This window comes from Cuculus canorus, chromosome 1, assembly GCF_017976375.1.
Source record: "Cuculus canorus isolate bCucCan1 chromosome 1, bCucCan1.pri, whole genome shotgun sequence".
Classification (NCBI taxonomy): Eukaryota; Metazoa; Chordata; class Aves; order Cuculiformes; family Cuculidae; genus Cuculus; species Cuculus canorus.
Window position 1 is genome coordinate 70,697,425 of NC_071401.1, and position 24,939 is coordinate 70,722,363.

The 24,939-nt window shown below is 40.5% G+C and overlaps 1 protein-coding gene across 2 annotated transcripts in view; it reads right to left on the reverse strand.

The window, feature by feature from the left end:
* SLC9A7 (solute carrier family 9 member A7) overlaps positions 1-24,939 on the reverse strand; it is a 75,520-nt gene that overhangs the window by 33,299 nt on the left and 17,282 nt on the right. For both annotated transcript variants that reach the window (XM_054049887.1, XM_054049897.1), the window contains exons 2-7: positions 8,069-8,268; positions 6,652-6,729; positions 5,861-5,937; positions 4,748-4,860; positions 3,324-3,429; positions 2,892-3,033 (exon numbers count right to left, since the gene is read on the reverse strand). In XM_054049887.1, the coding sequence (XP_053905862.1) occupies positions 2,892-3,033; positions 3,324-3,429; positions 4,748-4,860; positions 5,861-5,937; positions 6,652-6,729; positions 8,069-8,268 (716 nt within the window). The remainder of the gene's footprint in view (positions 1-2,891; positions 3,034-3,323; positions 3,430-4,747; positions 4,861-5,860; positions 5,938-6,651; positions 6,730-8,068; positions 8,269-24,939) is intronic.

Genomic DNA, 24,939 nt, shown 5'->3' on the forward strand with positions numbered 1-24,939 from the left:
AGAATCCACCATCGCTCTCCATATGTAACAGAGCTGCTTTCTGGGCTCTCTGCAGCACTGCACCATCTAAAGCTAATGGCAGCACTGGGTAGTCACGGGGGAGTTGGCTTGGGGAGTCATGCCTCAATATGGAATAGGGATGTTAAAAGCAACAAGCGGCACTGCTTTTCACAAGGAAGTTCAGAGGTCCTGGGAGGCCTGGGGCTTACGGCACTCTTGACTGCCTTTTGCAAGCAGCAGTCAGGTGGCCCAGAAAACTCAGTGACAACAGTCTCCTGTGGGCTTGATCACAAAATACGTCCTTCTCAACAAGCCACAAGTGACTATGACGAGAAGCAAACAGCTGGCAACATTTCAATGGGAGCCTGCTTAGGACAAAGCAGTCCTGAGGGTGGCCACCCACTCCCTCACCACATCTAATCTTGTTGGCATTCTCTGCTATTTTGGAGGAGAGTAGGGGCTCTGAAACACCCATACTCCAGCCACACCTTCAGCTGCAATCCTGCTTTATCAGAAGGCTGCACTCTAAACAAAAGCCCAAGCCATCATAAGATATATCTCTCTCCATGACGGTTGACATTACACCAAATACAAAACTCTGCATTTTTCAAACAGCTGTTGTTCTCCACACAGTCACTTCTCCATTTAAACCATCTCTAAAATTTTATAGGATATTCAGTCACACTAAGATAGACTTTTTTTTTCCCCTCCTAAACCAGATTCGTTTTGTAGCATCATGCCTTTGAAGCAGCAACATCTACCAGAGCAAAAACTAGAACCAGTCTTTCCACACAGCACTCAGATAATTCCACAGCAAGTTTGTCTCAGTGTGTGGTTCAAGAGACATTAATGGATGCTTGGGAAACTGGGCAGCCACAGCCACTTCACAGGGCAGGAAGAGGTTGAACCTTGTTACCCTGAAGTTAGGCAAGGGCCCTTGAAGGAATAGATTCATTATTTCCAGTCTTTTCTCAGAGCTTTGTGAATCAACCTCTTTATTCCCCTCACTTTTACTTTAAGTAGCCGTATCAAAACATTTCACAAAATCTGAAATGAAAACACATGCTCATCATTCTGGAGGAAGAGAAGGGTGAGAGAAAAGTAAGGAAAAAATAATCTTATTATTTCATGTAGTAATTGACTCAATTGAATTGTTAATTTAGATTAAATTATTAATTCCATTTTTTAAATTTAAACACTAAAGCAAAGACAATTTTCTTCATTCCCTAAGCATGGCCTTGTGCTTCGTATAATTTTAACCAGGCAAATTCTGCAATTTAGAAAGAAAATAGAAAATGGTACAATACCTTAAATGTTATAAAAATAACCAGGCAGAGAGACCAAGACAGCTTGCTAAAAGCCAGAACAAGTCCACATATATTATTTGCATCATATTTGAAAAGTAAGTATTCTGTCTGTTTTCAAAGGACAATGCATGACTGCACAAAAGCCCTCATCGAGAAGTATACTTACAGGTACTTCACAGTTATAGGAATAACAATCTATTAACTTAATTCACGATATAAGTCACGGGTTCTAATCAACTATGAAGACTAAACCGCAAATTCACAGTTTACTTCTACAGTATTGGATGTCATAAGGTATTTTTCTAAAATAAAACAGTTAGAATTGTATAACTGAGCAACAACTTAAGGGTTTTGTTTGCTTTGTTGTTTGTGTTTTTAAAAAAAAAAAAAAAACCAACAAAAACTCAAACAACCCACAGAGGCTGTCTTCTGAACAGCCTCCCTGCTCCCTCCTAACTACAACATTAGAAACAGCAAGAACCAATTGCTGCTTCAAAAGCATGGCTTTATAAAATTAATCTGAATGCACTGCAGCAGTAATTAGTAGCCAGCCAGCAAGCCAAAAAACCACAGCAACAGTATTTGCTCAAGTAGAGCTATGGATGGCCGGTAGCCTAAAAGCCAGATGTAGAGACACGGTACTGGGCCACATCGATTGCAGAACAGTGGAACTGGAAGTCCAAACATTAGCTCATCACATCTCCCCTTTATACCTGAAGGGCTACATAAGCAGACACACATCAGACAAATCTGCACTGTGTGAATTTCACAGGACACATTTCAGACATTAAGATGAAGAACCACAGGTTTATGATTATTCTATAAAATATCACATTCTACATTTTATAGATCAGTTTTCAGAAACTTTGGCAGATCAAAGCCATCTAGGATGTGTACAAATACACTAACTAGACTAAGAACAAATAAATTGAATTGTTTTTCCTGAAGAAGCATCACAATTTCTGGACCAGGTCAGGCGTAATAAGGTCTCATACTGGAGCCTAAACCAAAACCCAGAGATTGCTCACTGAGCGTCTCAGAGCTCTAACCTAACAGTGGCAGTAAACTTCAAGACAGCAGGACAGGTCATGCAAAGCACATCATGTTATGATGTTAACTCCGGTCGACATCTCCAAGACAGATGACCATCAGATTTATAGCAGAAAGGTTAACTCTCAGAAAGAACCCTGAGGGGTTGGAAATAGTTATTGAAGATTTTACCGACAACAGAATCAAACACCAGCTATCATGTGAGATGTCTTTCAAGCCTAGTAATAAAAAAAGAATTTTTTAATTTCCTAAAAAGAAACTGAGCATTAGGACACGTCCATTTAAGGCCTTCCCATGGCAGGCAGCAACATCGGTAAAATTTTTATTGTGGGCACAGTTTATACTGGAAAAAGATAATTTCTGTGGGTACCTATATGTCTTTCTACAGGCAAAGGTTACACAAATACTGATCGCATCTTCACACTCAGATTAAAACAAGCCAGTGCCAATGTTGCTTTTGCTGGAAACAGGTGAGCCCTGTTCATACCTGAATATAGCACCTAGTCTGGAAGAGCTAGACATGAAAAAGGATATCAGAGCTGTTACAACCCCCGTCACTGCTCCCATCATGAAAGAACCACTGAATATTCCCAGGAAAACACCAACAGATTTGAAAAATGCTGCTGCATCAAAAGCATGGGTATTTTCACCTGTTGGCTGGTAGGCAACTATAGATCTAAAAAAAGAGTAACACAATGAGAAGTTAGAAGTGGCATCAGAAAAGTTTTATTCCATAAGAGCAACTCCTGAGCAACAGAAAAGACAATCCCATACCGAAGGCAAATTTGCCTTTCTAGAATACATATGCATGAGGGACCCTGGCAAATGTTTGCAAGGTTTATTAATTTGGTTCAAGACAATCCATTTAAATTTAAAATAACATTTCTCAGAAAAAGCATTTATTTTTTTGTGAATACCAAAGGTAATTAAGTAGAATTCAGAACAGAAATTCAGGTAATTACTTACGAAGATAATACGATGGCAACAGCGTCATTTAACACGCTCTCCCCAAACAGAAGGGCATACAGATCAACATCAGCATGCAGCTCATTAAATATTGCAAGCACGGTAACTACAGAAAGGAAAGAGAAAAACACACTGGCTGATTCCAGTAACGATTGCGTGAGCCGACAAAGCAGACTTTCCAGTTTGCCTAAAGCAACAAAAGCCAGGAATTGAAGTACAGGATCAAAATTCAACTGGGAAACAGACTAGCCATATTTCTAAGTAAGCAATTCCACCATCAGTTTCAGGGCAGCTTCATTAGGAAGGTGGCTCTGTTGTCCTCTCATCTGCACAGTGTTTATAGGAAAGCGCCCATGATCAAAGTGCACGGGGCAGACAAAGCACACCTACCAGAACCCTAGTATTTTCTGTAGAACATGTTCCACGTAAGAAAATGAACAGAACACTGTGCAGCTTTTGCTGCTGTTAAAGTCTGTGTGGATTGTTGACATATCTTTAGTATTTCACCTGCTGTAAATAATGCTAATAATCCTAACTGTTCCCCAGAGCACACGCTATGCCACAGGAGGGCACATTTGTGCAGAATTTGAAAAGGGCAGGACTGTTAAATATCTATAACCATCCTTTCAAGAAACTTCAGTTCCTATACACAAGCTTAAAAAAAATAAATAAATCATGTGGCGATTTTTTGCATAAGTTTGCATAAGTCTTCAGAGCTCAGCTCAATCATAGGACCTACTTCCCATTTTTGGACAAATCACCACCTCAAATAAGCTGTTTTAAATGTCAGGCTTCATACTTCACCACTTCCTCCCCCAGCCTCTCACACACACACACACTAGCTCTCCAGACCGACCTGTCAAACCCAGACTCCTACGTAAGCCTGCTGGACTTTGAAGGATGACTAGATTATTTCAGCAAAAGCTCAAATTACTTTCCCATAAGAGCATTCTTCTGCTTAAACTTGTAAAATATGAGGTTCGTTTGAAGGAGGAAAAAAGTTCCCCACACCTAGAGAGCCTGAAAGCCTCAAATATTGCTCTTAAATTATCCATTGTCCCAAGCATCTTAACAAGAGAGAAAGTCCTGGTATCTGGACAATGTAATAATTTCATCTTTTAATTTGCAGTCTTAGACTTAATGCACACTTAAAAAACCTATAGGAGAAAAAATTTTAAGTATTTGGACAGGAAAGTTACATTTTTCTTCAAACATACCATCACGTCATACCAGTCCAGCACCAAACTAAAAGAGAACAGCTTTACAGTGCTCAGAATTTGCATCCATTTCAGAGAAAAGGATCAGAGATACTAGCATAACGTAAGTGAAAATAAAGTACTGTTAATATTTTTTGTGCTATGCAGCCAGCAGTCCTAGCAACAGGGTTATTTTGGAAGGTTATTAAAAAATGTTGAGCAAGCTACCTGGATCAGTGGCAGATATTATCGCTCCAAAGAAGAGGCAGTCTGTGTAATAGAATTTATCAGAGAGCTGACCCACCAACTTCATTAGTTTCACAACCCCATACATGAGATTCCTGAAGAAAAAGAGGATAAAACAGTGCGAGTCAAACAAGTTGGTGCATTTCAGACAGGCAAAGGAAAAGCACAAGCAATAATATTTCAGGTAGGCCTGGTTAAGCTACAGCTCTGTGGGACACAGCCACATTTTAACACTAAGCTCTCAAAATTAAATTTCCTTTCTTTTCCTTTACTGAGTCAGCTGATGTATGAGCCATAATATATAATTCAAAATCAGTAAGCAAAGCGCGGAATCTGTTTACCCAACTAGTACACAGAATCTACAGGTTGTTTCACTTTTCCACCAAAGGGAACATTTTCCTGCTCAAAATTCCACTCAGTACCACTTTTCCCAACACAGTAGACAGGCTAGAAGCTCTAAGCTAAGAATAGCCTTCAAAGCATTTCTCTAGTGAAATTCTTTGAGACACAAAACATGGTCACCTACGCAATACAAGATTTCTGTATTTCAGAATATCCATACACCAAACACAGTAATATTAGCAGCAGAAGAGATTGTATGCAAGTAAAAAAAACATGACTAGTTATCTCAAACTAAATTCAAGCATCTATATACACATAAAATTACATGTACGCACATATATGGAGAGAGAAAGAGAGCACGCGCATGCATGTGGGCAGTGAAAGGGTCATCTCTGTTTGATAGCTAAAATTCTATTACAAGTAGCATCCACAATTCCAGTTAAAGTCAATTCCAATCAGAGTCAAACAAGATTTCATTTTGGACCAGACCATTACATCAAAAATTCAACAACGCTCTTTAGTATTGTGGACTTGTCAAGTGACTCAAACACGACAATATCATTTGACACACCATTATTGTTTATAAGTAGGATAAATCTCATCAAAAGTTGTTTGCATTTTGTCTGCAGGATACACAAATAAAATCCTCAAACAAACAAATTAGAAAATTGAGGCAATTTGGAAGGTTCAACATACACTTCATGAACTTAAACTTTTGTATAGAAACAAACTGATATCACACAGTTCACTCACCCGATAATAAAACAAGAGACTGCTGTTCCTAAAAAGGCATAAGCCAAAATGGACCCCAAATTCCTGAAAAAGTGTCTCTGCATAGGAAAAAAAAAAAGTTTATATCATTCTTTAAAACAAGTTATATCATCTGTTCAATAACAGGCAGCACACTACTACACTTGCGTTAATACACAGAAACACCCCTTCATTTCAGAGAAATGCTTCCATTACCCCAATGTAAATTCTGTCCAGCTTGGATAAATTGGAATAACCCAGACCATGTATTAAATACCACGTGGAGCTTATTATCAGGAAGCTTTTCAGACAGATATTTTCAGAAGAGATGTAAAAGTTAGCTGCAAAACTAAAAAACAGCATCTATTCATGGTATTTTCAAAAGAGAGCAGAATCTGGGCCCTTCTGCAATTCAGTGTCTGGCAAATACCCACCAGGATTCTGGTTTGTGTCAACTTCTCTGCATAATTTACTGCATTTTGGAAATCTGAGAAGGACCAAAACACTTCATTGAAGGACATCTTTTACTTTAAATGAAATTGATGTTAACCTCTGGCAACTTTCAAAGGAAATTGAATCAGCAAGATTAAATAGAGTTTAATGTGCTTATATTACAAAGTACATGTATTTTCTCATAAAACAATATGATCCAACCAACTATGGAGGAAATGAGATTTTTCTTACTGCCATAAAAAAAAATATGCTTGAAGTGGAGACTGCACTCCTGAATAACTCAGCAGTCTCAAGTTAAAAAAAAGAAAAGGCTATTCTCCTCAGAAAATTATTACACTTACTTTCTTCAAGCTGTAACCAGCATGAAAAATTATAGGAGGTAACAGAATGTTGAAAAATACTTCTGGGTCAAATGTTACCTAAAAAACAAAGCATGAAACTTCAATTAGAAACAGACATACACAGATTGTTAGGTCTTTTTTCTCTCTCATTTTCTGACAACTTTTTTTTTTTTGGTTATTGAAATAGCTAACGACTGGCTAAGTTGACCCTTCAAAATATCAGCCAGCTCTATACACACACAGCAACAAAAAGCAGCAGTTCTTCACGGTAAACAGCATCTAGAAAAACAGACATTACATCACCAATCATAGTCTTGCAGCAGTCCCAAACACAGTCCCCTATTTAAATTAAAAAATTCCAATAGACATGATGCTAGAGAAGATATCTCTTCTTGTGATAAATTATATTCATATATTTGCAAGTGAGATGCTATTTAGGCTCCTTTTTTTGCAAGTCTAGCCTCCGCACAGTTATTGTAAACCAATCACATCAGATACAAGACAGCTTTTCAGGAACTGAGATGATCCATCACTTCTACATATTTCAGCAGAAGCTCCAGATATCCAGGAAAAATTATACTAGAGTAAGGAACAAAAATAATGTAAAATAAAAACAAAAGACCTGCACGTATGCGACCAACTAGGCTCTCTTCAGCCCCATCTAAGCACAGGTTAAAAGTCAAACACAAGTGTGCACTCCCAGAATAGGATTAATTCCAACTAATTTCAAATATCTATAGCAAACAGCTATGTATATACAGCCACCTAAGCTCTCTTAATAGTCAGCAGAAAGAAGCATTTTTAGGTTACAAACCTTCAAGTCTCAATCCTATACTTCAAAGTCTAGCTTTGATACACAAAATGGTTGTTAATTCCTAACACTTAATATAATCAGAAGCCATCCTGACACCAAATAGAAAAGCAGCCAAGTATCGGATTAACAATTAATAGATTAATTTCACTTCCAACAGCAGACTGTCTCATTTGGTGGATTACAGGGATGTAAGCAGTAACTATTTCCTCACAATAAACAGATTAAGATAGCATAGGTAAAAAAAATATTAAGAAATATTAGGAAAAGTATATATTCCTTATATTGTATTATACCAGGCAGCATCAGGCTTTCTTTGTTCAGCTGGTCTTCATGAATTTTAAGGATGCTAGAAATGTATAGTAAGTCTTCAAACAGCAATCAAAGGCTTTGGGAAACCACTACGCACATGCACAGAGCACAGTTTCACTGGCAACGACATAATACAGAAAGTGCTTCTGAATTAAGCACTGAAATGCTGTTATTATCAGGAATACAGACATTTGATACTACCTAATATTCAAGTGGGATGGAGCGAGGAGGAGGGAGGGAAGCACAGATAAAGAAGGCTGATTCAGACAAGCACAAGAAATGGTCAACCCTCACCTTTCGTAACATGTCATTTTGCTCCACATTGTGGATCTTCCCAGGGCTTATTTCCCCTTTGAGCGTATACTCAAAGAACTTCCCGCTGACGTTGACCAACAAGGTTGTAAATGGCCTGTCCTCCAGCGAGCAGCTGAATGGCTTGTCACGGCCACTGGTAGAGGGAGTCCCATATCTTAAGATCACCCCAACTATGAGTCCTGGAAAAGAGTTAAAAATCCATGAGGCTGATTTGTGACTCCTTTACCTAACTTTCTAGTATCAAACAATACCTAAGGTATAACGCATGAGCATTACAAGCGTACATGCATCACAAACATTTTACAGTGAATCATTACTGTTAATTTCCTGCAGAAGTAGAGAGGCCTTGAGCACCTCAAAGGTATTGATGAATTCATAAAACCTGGGATATGCCTGAAGTGACAAACAAAATACTCCATTTCAAGTTTTGTCTTCTTTGCCCTCATTCACACCTCTAACACATAAACCCTGAGCTGACCGAGAGGCTAAACAGAAAGACACATCAAATACATTTTACCTGCCTAAGGACAGACTAAGTAGATAGACCACTGGTGGTAAATAGTGACTGCTGAAAACACGTGACCATAACTTAGCCGAAATAGTGATGTTTGCCATAATATTTTATAGCTCCAGCAAGGATGCAGCTTTTTTGCCCGGCAAGTCTAAGCAAGCAAACAATGCTTATTGCACAATCTCCTGCATACTCTGCAAACTTGGCAACTAAGATTCAGAGGCCATGGACAAATGTCTTTTGCAAGCATTTTCCACATTTCACAAACTCAAAAATAAAGTAAGGCAAAAATGAGCGATCCTGAGAGATCCGAGATTCTGGAATATATAAACTACCCAGCAAGCCTACATAAAATCCAACCAGAAAACACTATCAATAAGGGATGCATCAAACACAATAACAAAAAATAATTTGTAAACTACTGGAAGGGTGTTCGCGATTAAAATAGTATACTTATAGAATAGAATTAATTGTGTGATCACTTAAAATTAAGTTGAATTGAAACTTGTTTTGCTTAGCTTAGCATAAGTGATTGAAGTGCTGGTGCCTTAGGCTGTACACCATAACTGAACTTCAGTTGCACTTCTGCTTGGTTAAAATTAAGTAGTACTCAGCATCTTGCATAACGAGATAAACTGGACCAAACCCATCATTCAAGGAAAAAAACCTTAAAAAGTGAGAGAAACCGTTCCATCTGAAGTCAACAGAAGGAACATGAGACACAGGTCCAGATAAGGCAGGAGAACGATGAAACTGCACAAAGAGATCACAGAATCATAGAATCACAGAGTGGTTTGGATTGGAAGGGACCCTAAAGATCACCCAGTTCCAATCCCCCTACCACAGGCAGGGACACCTTCAACTAGATCATGTTACTCAAAGCCTCATACAACCTATAGCCTTGAACATCTCCAGGGACATTACAGTAATGACCTCACTGGGCAACGTGTTCCAGTCGGGCAACCTGTTCCAGCCTCACCACCCTCACAGTAAAAAATTTATTCCCGCTATGTAATATAAATCTCCACTCTTTCAGCTTAAAGCCGTTACCTATTGACCCAACACTGTAATCCCTGATAAAAAGCTCCACCCCAGCTTTCCTGTAGGCCCCCTTTAAGCATCGGATGGCTGTTACAAGGTCTCCTCAGAGCCTTCTCTTCTCTAGGTGAAACAAGCCCAACTCTCTCAGCCTGTCCTCATAGGGCAGGTGATCCAGTCCTTCGATCATTTTTGTGGCCCTCCTCTGGACTTGTTGTAACAGATCCATGTCCTTCCTCTGCTGAGGACTCCAGAACTGAATACAGTATTCCAGGCAAGGTCTCATAAGAGCAGAGTAGAGGGGCAGAATCACCTTCCTCAACCTGCTGGTCAACCTTCTGTTGGTACAGCCCAGGGTACGGTTGGCTTTCTGGGCTGCAAGCACACATCGCCATCTCATGTTGATCTTCCTATTCACCAAAACCTCTAAGTCCTTCTCTTCAGGGCTACCCTCAATCCATTCTCCACCCAGCCTGTATTTATGCTTGGGATTGCCCCAGCCCAGGTGCAGGACCTTGCACTTGGCTCTGTTGGACTTCACAGGGTTTGCACAAGCCCACCTCTCAAGCCTGTCAACGTCCCTCTCACCAGCACCCCTACCCTCCAGCATCTTAAGCACGTCACACAGCTTGGTGTCATCAGCAAATTTGCTGAGGGTGCTTTCAACTCCACTGGCCATGTCTCTGAAAAATACGTTAAACAACAGTGGCCCCAATACCAACCTCTGCAGAAGCCACTTGCCTCTAGTCTCCACTTGGACGTTTCACTGTTGACCACAAATCTTTAAGCGTGACCATTAGACAATTCCTTATTCACCAAGTGTTCCATCCATCAAATCCATATCTCTCCAATTAGGAGACAAGAATGTCGTGCGGGACTCTGTCAAATGCTTTTCATAAGTCCAGATAGGTGATTTCAGTTACTCTTCCATTATCCACCAACACTGTAGCCCCATTGTAGAAGATCGCTCAATTTGTCAGGTACAATTTGCCCTTTGTGAAGCCATGTTGATAAAACTTGAAAGACGTTACTCCAATTATCATAGAAGAGCAGCTACTAAACAAATTAATTGGACAAAAAGTCCATGCATATTGCATGGACAGGCATGTGAACACCTCATGTAACAGACTGTGAGGACTTAAAAGGCACAGAGTAACAAGGAATGAGGAGGTCCCTTGCAAGAGAGTCTCAGCCTAACCTGAAATAAATAGACTCTGGGGCAGAATCTCAAGTTTGATATCTTTCTTACAGCCAGGGACTAAGACTTGATCCAGCTGAAAGCAAGAGGGTCCAGTCTGAACCTTGCTCCTTGGCAAAAGGATCCTCCTGGACTCTTAGGCAACAGAGAAATTTGAAAGAATGAGTGTGTGGAAAAAAGGCAGGAAAAAAAAACCATGTTGGTTCACTGGTGCCACTTGCTGCATATGGACCTTGGTCCTAGCAGTAGGAAGTCTTGGGTGGAGTGCACATGACTTTCATTGGGGTGTATATGCTCTCGCAAGATTTTTCCTGTGACAAAGGGCTATGCCAGGAGGCTGGAGAAGCCCAAAGTTTTAACTAAGCACTGTTCCTTTTGCAATGGACTAAGAAGAGAAGAAGATTCCAGTTCTGCAGAGAGGATGTATAAGAACAGTTAAAGTGGTTTTGGTCTGGTGAGTAAACAGATATCCACTTAAAGGCTCCCCTGTCACCTTAGGATGATCTACAATTTAATCCTCACTCCAGACAACTGCAAGATGAAGATAGATGTTTGATCCTTTTGTTGACAAGTTGGTAGTCAACGCTGGTTTTGCTCCCTGTGGCTCTTGCTCTGCATCCATAGATCTGTTTGCCCGGATGGTAAATGAAGTTGACAGGTAATAACCAGAGAATAAACAAGGTATAACAGAGAGAAAAAAATTCTACCACACATCACAAAAAAAAAAAAAAAATTCCAAACATAAGTATCTTCATGGCATAGTATAAAGAGTAACCAAACTGTACCCCAAAAAAAGCCAACCAAAAGACTACACCTCATTTTCTTCTGGTGGAGAGTGGAAAAATGGCTTTAATACAAGAGAAGGTGCAGCAGATAGTAGCTGTGACACTAGTGGACAGCTTGCCCCCAGCCCTTTCTCTATGATCAAGAGAACATAGTAGCATCAAGATCATTAAAAAGTAACTGGAAGATTAAGATATATTTTATTCAGAAAAGAGAAGTACATACTCAAAGAGGACACAAGGGAAGAAACCCCTGCAGCACTATGAAGCTACTTACTGTAATTTCAAATGCTTATAATTTAAAAACAGAGGTTTATATAAGCATGCTCCTAATGACCCTGGATCATTTTACGGTTACACATGACAGATGCAGCAGAAAGGCAGCTCTGCACAAAGTGATAGGCCAGTCATGTCCAAGCCCCTTGCACTACCAGCTACGGTTAGAAATACCTTCACTAGCCCAGCCAGCTGAATAGCCAAAGCTTTCTGCTGCTCTCACCCCCACTCACACCTAGTAAGAGCCAGGCTCACAGAAAATAGCGGAAAGACTGCCTGTGTTAAAAACTGATCTAATTAGCATCAGTCAGAAATCCTGTAGTAAATTAAGCCAGAATGAAAACTGTGCAGATAAGCTTATGCATAGCAGCGGCACGAAGCCAAATCTATACTGCTACTAAACTGAGAACAGAGAAGGGGACACCGATAGACGTAATAGCTTCTTACACGCTCAGACTGTCCTTCAGTGACTTCATTGCAAAAGCAGATGGGAAACCCTCATTGCAATTGCACTGGCAAAACGCACTGTAGAGCAGAATGCGATTGCATTATGTAACTGGATATAATCCACTCACACATTTTCCTCCCCTAATAAAATATACCAGTTATTTTAAAACAAGTTTTGAAGACATGCCAATTATATCCATAATTTATATCCGGTGTTTGAAGCAAAACATGCATTAACCCTCAGTGTCCCATGGCCCAGCTAACACAGCTACAAGGAAACACCCCATTATCATACACCTTCTACTGGTAAAATACTAAACTGGATGACCTTTGCACCAACACCACACTGTTTAGGAACAGCTGATAGCTGCTCTAAGGCCGCTGTCTCGCAGCAGGCTGCAGCTGGGACCAAGGCGGCCAGTGTAGAGGCAGGAGGCCAGCAGTACCAGTGGCAGTAGGTGAAGGCAAGGTACAGTCAACTGGCTAAAGCTTCATGAGGCTCAGTCTTGAAAGGTAATAGGTGTGAATATAGAAGGGGTCAAGGAAACCACACAAATACCACAGACAGCTGCACTAGCAAAAAAATACTAGGCACTTGGTAATTCAAAAGATGAGTTTAGAAAAACCATATGGAAGTATTTTCAGTTTTCCAATGAACATCAGCCTTTTTACACACTGAAAAGTTATTGGACTTTTTGGATGATTTCTACATCCCATCTCACCTGATAAAGCAACGTTAAAGCTTATATATTTAGTCAGCCCTCAAGGTCCCCCAAAAACTCCAACACTATTCAGGCAGACCTGATTTACCAGCTGCCAAAAGAATGCCCTTCTAAGCTGCCTGCCATTAGCTGTTATACAAAAGTCCGGGGCACTCTCTAGAAATTCTCTGGATAATTGATTTCAACCCTTTCTGGAACAACATAGTCGCAGCTGCAGAACAAAACTAAAACAGAAAGACAGCTGGAATTGCTCAATTGCCAAACCTAGGGAGATACACTAGGCTTACTTCTAGGCTGTTAACAAAAGCATAAATTTAGAATAGCTCTGCTGCTTATTTGGAAGTACGGGGAGAGATGGATGCTGGAGGCTAGGAATGGATACAGACGAATCAATACAGAAGCTCCGTGTTCCTTCTGCACCACAAAGTCTCACTGGTAAAAGGTTTATGGAAAACCTGGACCAACAGAACAAATATTTATCTAACTGCATAAAGTCACTGTAACTCTTAAAAAAAAAAAAAAGAGACCGCTAGGGCCACTAATCCAGCACTTTTTACTGCTAGATCATCACAAGAGAAAAAATGGGCTCAAATAGTTCAAAATTTGAGAAAAGCCTTACTTTAGAAGTTTTAGTTTGTGAATAGTGTTGAAAGGTCAAGTTTACATAACTGCTCGAAGACTCTCAGAAAGGAGCATCTCAAAAATTAGTACTGAATGCCCTGTATGTGTGACTTACATTTTCACTTTTAACAGAAAAACCATTTATGCCAGTATCTTGCCTGTACAATGCCGATCACGCAGCTGGCACACAAAGAACATCTAATTGGAAATGAAGCATTAAAAAGCTGAGAATATTTTTTCCCTTTTAAAACAAAACACTACTGATAATAAAAAACATTACACATAGTCAAACCCAGTCTAAATTTAAAATGGCACATTTACTTTTTCTTTTGTTTGAGCACAAACCCCCCAAAGTGAGGGTATGAATTTAGATAGACATGTGCAACTATGAGCACCTGTCCCTGGGCAGAGCCGAGCTCTGCGTGCTTTCCAGCCCAATTCTCTGTTGAAGAGAGGTTTTGGGGAGCTTCAGGAGGCAGCAGTCTGCAGGAACCAGAGGTACTCATACGCCACAACACAGTTCAATCATTGAATTCAAACTGCTAATTAGTGGATGGGATCTATAGATGAACTCAAACCTGTTCAGACATAGCTTCTTTCATACCCTCGTGTCAAAGAGACAGGACATCAAATACTGAGGGCCCTTCCCCATGGAATGTGCTTTATATTAACATTTCAGCCTAAAGGAAACTCAGTGGAGATCTTATTGCTGCTTGTAGGTAGCTACCAAGTAGATGGAGAGGAGGACTCTCTCTTCCAAAAAGTGCACAGTGATTAGATTAACTTGTTGCAATGCCAGGAAAGGGGATGGGGGAGCCCAAAACAAACAGTCAAGGGTTGGGTTTGGTGGTTTTTTTTTTTAAACAATGAATTGGCTAAGCACCAGCACAGGCTTACCCCAAAAGACTATGCAATACCCACGCGTGCATATAGCCGAACCCCACCCTAGTACAGCCCTGAGCGACTTAAGCTTTGTTGCATCCTGGGTCAGTCTTGGGGATTACCATTGCTTTGGGGCTAGGGGGGGAGGGGGGTTGGGGTGTTGGGGAGGGTGTGTTGGTGGTTTGGATTTTGTTTATTTTGTTTGACTCTAAAACTAGGTCAGAGGAGAAGAAATGGCCAAGGTGATCCAGTAGACTAGGAATGGGACACTTTTACTTCCTCAGTCCACTCTCACTCACTCCCTGCCCTGGGCCACAACTCACCCTATGGAAAGCAGGCAGAAGGGGTGACCAAGAGATGTTCAATTATTGTTAATGCCACATAAATACCAAAAAGCAGATCCCGTGATACAGCAGAGAAAGCACTTGGAAGTAGTCTTTTTTTCCCCCACAGCCTCCCACCCTTTTTTTTTTTTTTTTTAATGTAAAAGTAGTAAATTTGGAAAGCAACACTACAGCAAACCATTGACTGGTTTGTCAGCTTGGGCAGTACTGTCAGCAGCAATACCCAGTCTCACCTTGGCACGCAGTCCATCTCCTACATTTAAAAGTCTAGATTATTTTTCTCTCCACAAACCCAAACTAAGCTTTTTACTAGCTTGAAGAAACAAAGTTGAAGAAAAACTTGGCAAGAAGGATGAAAGAAAGTCCTGTAAATATTTTCAGGGCAAAAAATCTAATAATAATACACTGTATTTATCACTCAGCTTATTTTACCCTAGGACACTTGTGTGCATCAAGATACCAGCTGGAAAGTCTTACTTTAAATAAATAACATGAAACATCAACAGAGAAAGTATTTTTCCGAATATAGGGTGAACCTTCAAGCCTCACAATCCACATCTTCAAATTTGACAGTGATTTATGAGGAATTCCCAACATTTCTTATGAAGCAATTCAAGCACTGTTCCTGGCCCAGAACTGAGCTGGTAGTTTTGCACAATAAAAAAAAATCAGATCAACTATTACATACTACTTCCAGAAGTGCTAGTGTCCCACTCTATACCACGTGCTTGCCATTCAGCGTACTTGTGCCATACAGGACTGCAGAGGAACACCACTATGTAGTCCCTTGAAGAAGGGTTAAGCAAGTGACTGCAGAGCTCCAGACCTCCGTTAACATCTTGCACTCAGCACTGCTAATCCATCAGCTACTTTAACAGTGCAACGCTGCCAGCGTGGCATTCATCAGCTTGTCACATCACTGCAGAAGATGAGAGACTTGAAAAAATGAGAAGCCTGTTTTGAATTTAATCCTCGTCTTTGGCAGTTTATGTTCAGCAGCATCAACACAAGACGAATCTTCACTGTATTTCAGTAAAAAAAAAAAAAAAGAGCATTTTTGGCAGGGAATGGAAGCAGGTGATGCCAGTTCTTGAAGTCTGAAGGAAATTTTGGGGATATCCAAAACCTGAAATGCTGAATAACAGGTTTGAGGTCACGCTTTCTCATTGCTTTAGGGCTATTTTAGATAAGGAAGTTAAAAGACAGTAAACAAGCTAGTAATTCTTCCTTGTAGGCACACATAGCCTTACGCTATCAAGGGCATCTTTGTAGTGAGCTTTTTATCCACTTCTTAAATAAGCCAAACCAAGCATAGTTTTGAATTTAAATAAACAGATCACTCAAAAATAAAACAGTTATTGGAACATTGTGCAAAACCAAATGTCAAATTAACTTGCTGGCCCTGCACTGGTGGACACGTGTGCACTGCACACACCCTTGCCTTCTTGCAAGCCTTGGGTTCAAAAAAACCCACAAGAATGTCTGTGATGGTCAAAACCACCTTCTGACTAACTGTTGTTCTGTTCTTTCCTAGGGGAAATAATTTCTTGTTCAGGTCGCGTCATGTTACTGTGATCTACGTACTCATCTGCGTAGTGAAATAGTAAAATAAAAATAATTAAGAACTACTGAGGCAGGCAGATACACTTTATTCTGCAACACATGTTCTTAGTGATAATGGAATTTCAATAGTTAATTTCTGAAGAATTATTAAGTTTCACATATAGCTTCACATGTTCACAGGAGAGTTATTTGGAACAAACTAATTTTTCAGGAGTTATAAGACAGCAGCCACAGAAACATGATCATAAAATTGCAGCAAAATGATAACCAGTAAGAAAAAAAATTGGTCCCTGTATTCTCCCCTAGAATCTAAAGATCCAGGAAAGGGGGGGGGGGGAAGCAGCACAAGCAAAAATAAGAAAAAAAAAAAAAACCCCCCAAAAAACATCCACAACCCCCACCATACATTGAATAGCCTAAACTGAAGGCTCAGCCTTGGGAGAAATTGCTGTCCTGTGGTAGGAACATGTGGCCTCTGGTCCAAGCACAGGACTGTGAATCAGGGCTACTGGCCTAAGTTCCAGCTCCAGCAGTGACTCAGTGGAAGAGCTCAGACAAACCACAGAAAACAATTTAAAGAGACACCCACAACTCAGAAATCAGACATCACAGTTCTAAAAGGCACAAGTATTTGTTAGAGATTATGAAGAAGCTCGGAGTCTGCAACTAATCTCCAGTCTCCTTGTTCACGTGTTTTTAAAACTGACTTACTGCATAACTGCTGTTTCATGCAACACAGATTTAACAAAGTGTTTGCTGTTAAATATTTTATAAATAACATTTTAAAAGATTCTTTATATTTCCAAAAATATAAGTAATCCTCCTTAGCTATAAATCCCAAAGCAGTGAAAGCTATATACATATTAACACCATACATGTTCCTAGAGGTGTGAGCAGCAATGGACAACCACAAAGACACCAGCCTTTGCCCCACTGTGACTCCTTCTCCTTGCCCCACATAGAAATGACTCCTCTGCAGGATGCCAACTGCAACTGCCACAAACCCCTACAGCAGGAGCAGACCTGAAGCACTTCTTTCAACAGAGACTTCTAAGAGAGGAAAAAAATCCTAAACATAGACTCTTTCCCCTGGACACACTGGCAGACACCCGAGAAGAACAAACAGCGTGAACAGTAGCAGCTCTATGGTATATAACAGAAAACTTCCCATTTATTTGTTGTAGTTTGTGACTGCTTTTCTCCTCATTTGCATATGCATGCCAGATATGCTCAGCATATCTCAAACAGGAGGCCACAAGCTCCGAAGAGATAGGAAGAAACAATAACTTCAAGCCACTTATTACAAAAGGCTTTAAATAGTATCATCTGGCTCAGGCACTAGCAAGAAATTAAGCTTCCCAGTTTAAAAGAAAAAAGCCCAGACAATAATTATTCCCCACCTAAAACGTGCTGTAAAGCAAGAGGAGTTATTAATCTGTCATTGCGAGGAGCCAGGCTTCAATCTCCAACCTAATTGAAACTCGTAAAGCAGCAGCAGCAATGCCTTTGCTGACACTGTCATCTAATTTTGAAGGTTTGACACAAGGGGAGGATGAAGGGGGAACGGGCGGGAATTATATCCATCTCGGCATGGTTTTGGTTTCAAGGACCCTGTAACAACTATAAGGAGAACTGCTAACTACAGATAAGGCTGTTTTCTTGCTATGAGGACTTCTGCACTCCTACCTCAGGCCTTTGCTCATTTAAAGCATATTTAAAGCAATGGACATGTGTGGAGGCTTTCCATCCTAAAAACTATTTCTGAAAACTCTTTCTGAGAAAAGGAAAGAAAGAAGTAGGAACAAGGCGGATGAACCAAATTCTGCATCACAAAGGTTTTCAATTGCCTCAGCGAAAACTTTCCAGTTCTTATCTCTTCCAAAGGTCTTGCTGCCCCAACCCCCGTCCATTTACAAACATCACAACCTCCTATCTGCATAACAGACAAAAGTTTTGAGCTGACAGAATTTTCAAGGAAACCTGTTTTGCTGAGGCAAGCCCCACACTCGGTAGCTGTGGGCAGAAGACCAACCAGCACTTGTTTACAAGATGGTTTGTGGCTTACAGGGAAATGCACCAACCCAAAAAGACAGAAATAGCGGTAAGATGACAACTCTGGCTTTCTGTGACCATTATGTCTGACATAATGTCACAGTTTTGTTATTGCAACATCAAAATACACACAGTCTTGACAGAAGATCTATCCTGTCTCATAGGGACAACCTGCCACTCACAGATGTCTCCTAAAGCAGAGCTGAGAAGCCACGTGTTCCTTCTTTCTCCTTTCAGGATGACTGGTCTGAGCACAGGCACTTCAGTGGCCATGGCCTTCTCACAAACACACCACAATTCTCAATCCCATTTAATCTGCAGATCCATCTGCTCTGACATCCATCCCACTTTACATGCTAGGAACCAGAAAGAGCCAGGAAATACTTTTCTAGGAACTCATGGACAGCTGAACAGAGAGTCAGAGAAATCTGCTGCCACTTCTGAAGACTGCCTTTTCTGCTTTCATATATAGCGTACAATTTCATCAGTTGCTTTAGTATTAACTATAGAAGCCAGGCAAATGACTGCTACTGCAGCCTGCAGCGCATGAGAAGTTTTATGACACTTCTGTCTTCTTGATTCCCGTGGGTTAAAGAAGAAAGATTGCACTACAAGCTGCAACAAGAAAAGCCAGCCAGAAGCTCAGCCTTGCTCACAAGCAGCACATTGTCCAGAGGTCCCACAGCTGCAATTCGCAGCCTCCTACACAGCCGATTATCACCCTCTTTCTTCTCTCCTAAACTGGTGCAAGCTTTACCTTACTACAGCCAAACTCGCCCTACTGTTCCTATTCACTAACTCCTTGCCCTGCTCCTGCTACCGACTGATGCCTCCTTGCCTGCTCCTGACAGATCTCAGCTGTTGCTCTGATATTTTTGCCATCCCTTCCAGCCTTTTTGCCATCAGTGGTGCCACATGGTGCCCGAGCAATCGTATCTACGCTGGCTTTCTTTTGCATTCACCTTTACTCTAACCCCAGAACGTCTCACTAGCGGCACAAACGTGGTTGGGAACCTATGATTTCCTGTTCCTCCGAGTCTAAGGGTGCCAAACTGAGCACTGGTAAGACTGGATTTATTAGAGATAAAGACCAGCCAATCCCCACTACATGGAATAATCTCTCTCACTGACATCCAGGGCAGCTACTGACACCACAGGGCCTTACTGCAAGACCCTTCAGCAGGACGGAAAAAGGTAAGGAGTAAAATATCCTTCCAAAGACTGATCTTGCTTTTATGAGCAGAATGCCTGCACATCCCATGAACTTGCTCTTATCATAGCCATTTTTAAGTGCATAAAGCTCTTTATTTACACTGTCTTTTAGCCCTTCATTCCTCTCCCCTGCATGTTCTCTCAAACAGAAGCAACCTCAAGAACAAACACAAGAGATTCTTAGATTGAATCAGGAGGTTTTCTCACACAAACTGTTTTAACACAACAACTCCCAGCCCCACTCTAAAATCTAGAGTGTGGACATGTGCAAAATAATCACTGTAAAAGCTATTATTGCATCCCAAGGTGGACGGGTAACCTTTCAGGAAGGTAGCAAGCCAAAATAAGTTATTTTCCATTTCTCTTGCTTCACACCACTGCACTTTCATAGATGCTTTAGATAAGCATCACCAAAATATTCTCCAAACTTCCTTAAGCTGTTTCTCATTACATGATTTTTATCAACACAAGGGGTTAGAAAATTACTTAAGTCAACATGGTTTTAAAAGAACAGTATGTATAAAAGCTCGGGAACCCACACGTTTGCCAACAGAAACGTAACTAACTCCCACTTCCCATTAAACTAGAGGGCAGACTCACCGCCCTCTCCTCCCCCCCAAGGTAGCACAGAGAGGAAGCAGGCCATGAAACCAAGCTCTGCAGCTCACCATGCACATCCTTTAGCATTTTTTCATACTGAGTTTAAGCAATCAGTAACACTACTGCTCAGATGTAACTTCCGTGGTCTTTTCTTTGTGCTTTTCCATTTAGATTTTTCAAGTGAAATACAGCATCAGCTCATTCTGCCTTCACTTTTCTTTCACTTCCACAAAGATACTCTTTCCTTAGACTAAAAAAAAATGCTAGACAGAATAATACAAGTGACAACAACATGCAATATGATATAATGCATTTCATCTATCTGAAAACTGCCATCCCAAACCACAAAAAAAGCACCTCATTTAATAGTGATGGGCTCTGGTATCAGATAAATAGTTTAAAATAACACCAAAAAACCCCAAAATGTTGGTTTGTGTAGATAATAGGTAACACCACCCTGTACTTAAGTGCCGAGACAATCTACATCTGTCAACACTGCTCATCAAGAGAGAGATACGCTCGAAGTACACACAAGTCTTAACAACAAGCTTTTTATTTTAAAAATTGCATGCTATACTACTGCTTTTTGACAATTTGGTTAAGAAATGGATGATTATCTGAACACGTCGAAAAATACCTCTTGAAACTTTTAAGAAGTGCATACTCCAAGATGTGTTACTATACGACTGTGGAGGTTAAATGGCAGTGTATGTGCACTTATTAATACCCTCACAGCACACAAGCTGGATGGGTAGTTAATACATAAAGATTGCAGACCTGCTTTAGTGGAGGTAGGTTATCTAGGACAAGTCATTGCTAGCTTCTTTTTTGCCTCCATCAAGCTAAGTTTTCATACTACCACTCTGTGGTACCCACCCATACTTTGACAATTGGGGAAGCCACTAGGATAAGCAAATGGCTCTTGTACAGAGCCAGCAGGAAACACAGCTGTCATCTCATCCCCTTCAAAGCAGCCAAGTCTACAGGCTAAGAAGAGAAAACAGTCAGAGCCTGGGCTTGCCTGTTCTTCCCATTACTGCTCCAAGCTCCAAGTCAGTTTTCCTTTCATCCCACTACTTAAGGCTTCCAGCCCAAGGGAGCATTTTCAGCCAAACGGGATACTTTCTACATCCCAGAAGCTATGTTTTAGTATGTCTCAAAGTATTAAGAGTGGAGTTCATTTACACCCTATAGAGGCACTGAATCTCCTTTGTGCAATTCATGTTAAAAAAAGCCACAGAAGTGCTGTAAATGAAGTTCATTTTCTGTGGACGCTGAGAGTTCCTGGTGGGTTTGAAGAGACTTCTGATTTAACGATTTGCCTTTTAAAAGCCATTAGCAATTTGCAAAAGCTCCCACAATTTTATCCTTCAGGTTGTTCATCAACATGGGGCGGGAGGGGGAAGAACAGCAATTAACTGTAAACAAAAATTACAGTGTGGAAGTATAAGCACAGACTCAAGTCTAAGATAAACCTTAGACTAAAGTTCAAGCTCAAGTTCAAAACCTAAAGACATGTTAGGAGAAAAATGAGATGTTCTTACAAAGCATTTGCAACTTGCACACAACTAAAGAGAAGAAGAAATTATCAAATTTAACTCAAGCCTCCAGTGGAAAAAAAAAAAGAAAAAAAGAAAGAAAAGTTCTATCTTTTTCCCTTAGATGTCAGCTCAAAGTTACATGCTAAAACCACTTTTGAGACCAAGAAAAAGCCACTTCCATGGGCTTAAAAATGGAAAGGTTCAGCATGGACTTCTTTGGTGAAATATGCTAATGTAACAACAAATACTTTTAATCATTTATGTGTGACTTTCTATTGTCTTAGAGTTTGCAAAAAAAAAAAAAAAAAAAAAAAGAAGTCAGATTTTGCTTAGGCCGCCCAAAAACCAGAAAAGGCAGCTGTATCAACAGCAGCTACAGCAGCCTCCAACTCAAGCTAGCAAATTTGGGATACAAGGCACAGAGGATGAACACTTTTCCACTACCACAAGTAAGTCAAACTAGTGGGAACCTGCAGACAGATACTGAAAATTGACTCCTGTGTATCCAAAAACAAAACCAGAGCTCAGAACATAAGTCTGAAAGAGTCCTTATGTTCACAGAAACTGACTAATCCAGTTTACTCAGGTTGTATTTCCTCAACAGTCCCAATGGCTTTTGGTAGGACTAAAAACCCCACAACACTTGTCTTCATGGAGCAGCCCCATCTGCTCTTTTCCATCACATCATCAGACCTTTACCCACAGCTTTGACTGTTGCCATTTCACTGAGGGATGTTGGTTGCACCTCTCAGGCATTTCCCGTGCATTCCATGTCCAGCTCCCTCTGGAAAAGTCTACATAGCAGTGAGCCACTCGGCATGAAGTGGACAACAAGAACACGGTAGCGCTGCCTGGACAAGCAGCCTATGTCAAGTTTCCTACTTCTTAATTCTTACCCTCCTCAATCTGAAACTTGCAGTAGTTCCCCCTATCAGGGATAAAACCTAGGTCCTGCTGTGCTATGTAGAATCATAGAACGGTTTGAGTCAGAAAAGACTTTAAAGATCATCCAGTTTCAACTCACCTGCCACAGGCAAGGACACCTTAACCAAATCAGGTTGCTGAAAGCCTCATCCAACTTGGCTTTGAACACCTCCAGGGATGGGGCATGCACGACTTCTCTGGGCAACCTGTGCCATTGCCTCACCACCATCACTGTAAAAAAATTTTTTCCTAAGATCTAATCTAAATCTCCCCTTTTTCAGCTCAGGACCATTATCCCTAATCCTATCACTTCATTCTCTAACACAGTCGTTCCCCAGCTTTCCTGTAGGCCCCCTTTGGAGACATAAAATTGATGATTATTGCTTTACCCTCCAGACACAAGTGCTGCAAGCACATCTCTGACTTTAAAGAGCCTGGTGAGAACTCCAGCAAAGGCACAAGGCAGTTTTCAAAACAGCTGCTCTCACTCCAGAGACTGTGAGTATCAGATTTATTAAATAATAAGGCCAGACAAATTGCAGAGATGTCAACAAGAGTCAAGACTGTGCAATCCAACACTGACATGCTGAGTGGTCTCTGTCATACACTCACCTAATGTTAGTGCAGTTTTTGAGAAAGGCACACCTGCATGGAAGTAATTTGGGTTTTTTTCAGGCAAGGAGCAGAAAATATATATGTCAGAACAACATTTCACAGTTCTAGTTTCTGAGGAAATGTCTCAAAAGGCAAGTCAAGTTCTGTCAAATAAAATTTATGAGTTATTTTACTAGGCTTAAGTCACATCCTTATTAATGTCTGAGCTTTAAACTAAATGGGCTCCTTCACAGAGGACTTTTAAGGAGGAATTCAAAAAGAGAAAGTCAAGACTCTCAAAATATAAAGTGATCATAGCAAGAAAAGACTTTGCATTGCAGCTGTGAAGACAATCACCACACTAGAAAGAAAAATGTGAAGCATAGGTAAGGTTCACAACAGGAAGATGACGATCTATTTTCTTAGAATTTAGATAAGCAGAGCACAGGTTGGTCTAGTACACTTTTGGAGTGTGACTCTCAGCTTCTGCAGTTTCCAAAAGACCTGGTGAAATATCTCAGGAGTCCACATGACCACACAATATAGTAGTATTGGACAAAATTATCTGACCTTCTGTGCCAGAAGTAGCGTGGAAGCTAGTTCACATGAATGCCCTAAGCAAGCCCATTCCTGCAGAGCAAACTCTCAAAATTATTCAGTAGGAACATTAAAAGAAAGAAAATCTGTGACATAAATATAGCAATGCAAGCCCAGCCCAAGAGATAATAGCTGGGCAACTGATGCCTACAGAAATATTCAATTAACAACTTCTAGCAGCAACAATCACAGATGGATCACACTGGGTACCCATATCATGCAAGACGCTTCTCCAAGCAATTTCATTCTAATTCTTCCTTTTAAATTACATTGTACCAGCTTTCTAATGTTTTAGCTATTTAAAGTGTTGGTCGGAGTTGAACAAGATTGTTCTATTAAGAGCAAACTGGTGACACAAGATGTTATTTAGTTGCTCTGGCACTGGAGCATTGCAAAGTGCTGCATGCTACATAAGAGCACAGCAACTGCTAGGTGACCATTTACTCCTGATTAACACAATGGGGAAGAGACGGGTATCACTGAGGACAGAACCACTGAAGTGCTTTATCAGAATACCATGGAAAACTTTGCACTTAATACCACCCACCAGGATAAAAGCAAAGCAGAATCTAATGGCACGCACAGTACTTGGTCACAGTACTATTTATATTTATGAACACAGGGAATATTTCAGACTCCAGAATCCATTCTGATTCTTCAGCCAGTATAGCAAGGTCTTCCTTCTTCAGTGCTCCTGGCATAACACAGTGCAGCATCCCACTTGGAATTGCAAGTCCTTTTTTTATAAGACTTGTCTGATAAGATATGCATGGGTAGCAATGGAAAGTAGAATTAAAATTTAAAGTTACAAACTTTTACTGAGAAACAAACAAATCAAATCACACTTAAGAAGAGAGATACACTAGTATATCACATACTGTCTTGGAATACGCTCTCTCCAAGCGCTCTACTGTGCTTTTAATAAAATGAGTATGTTACCCAAAGC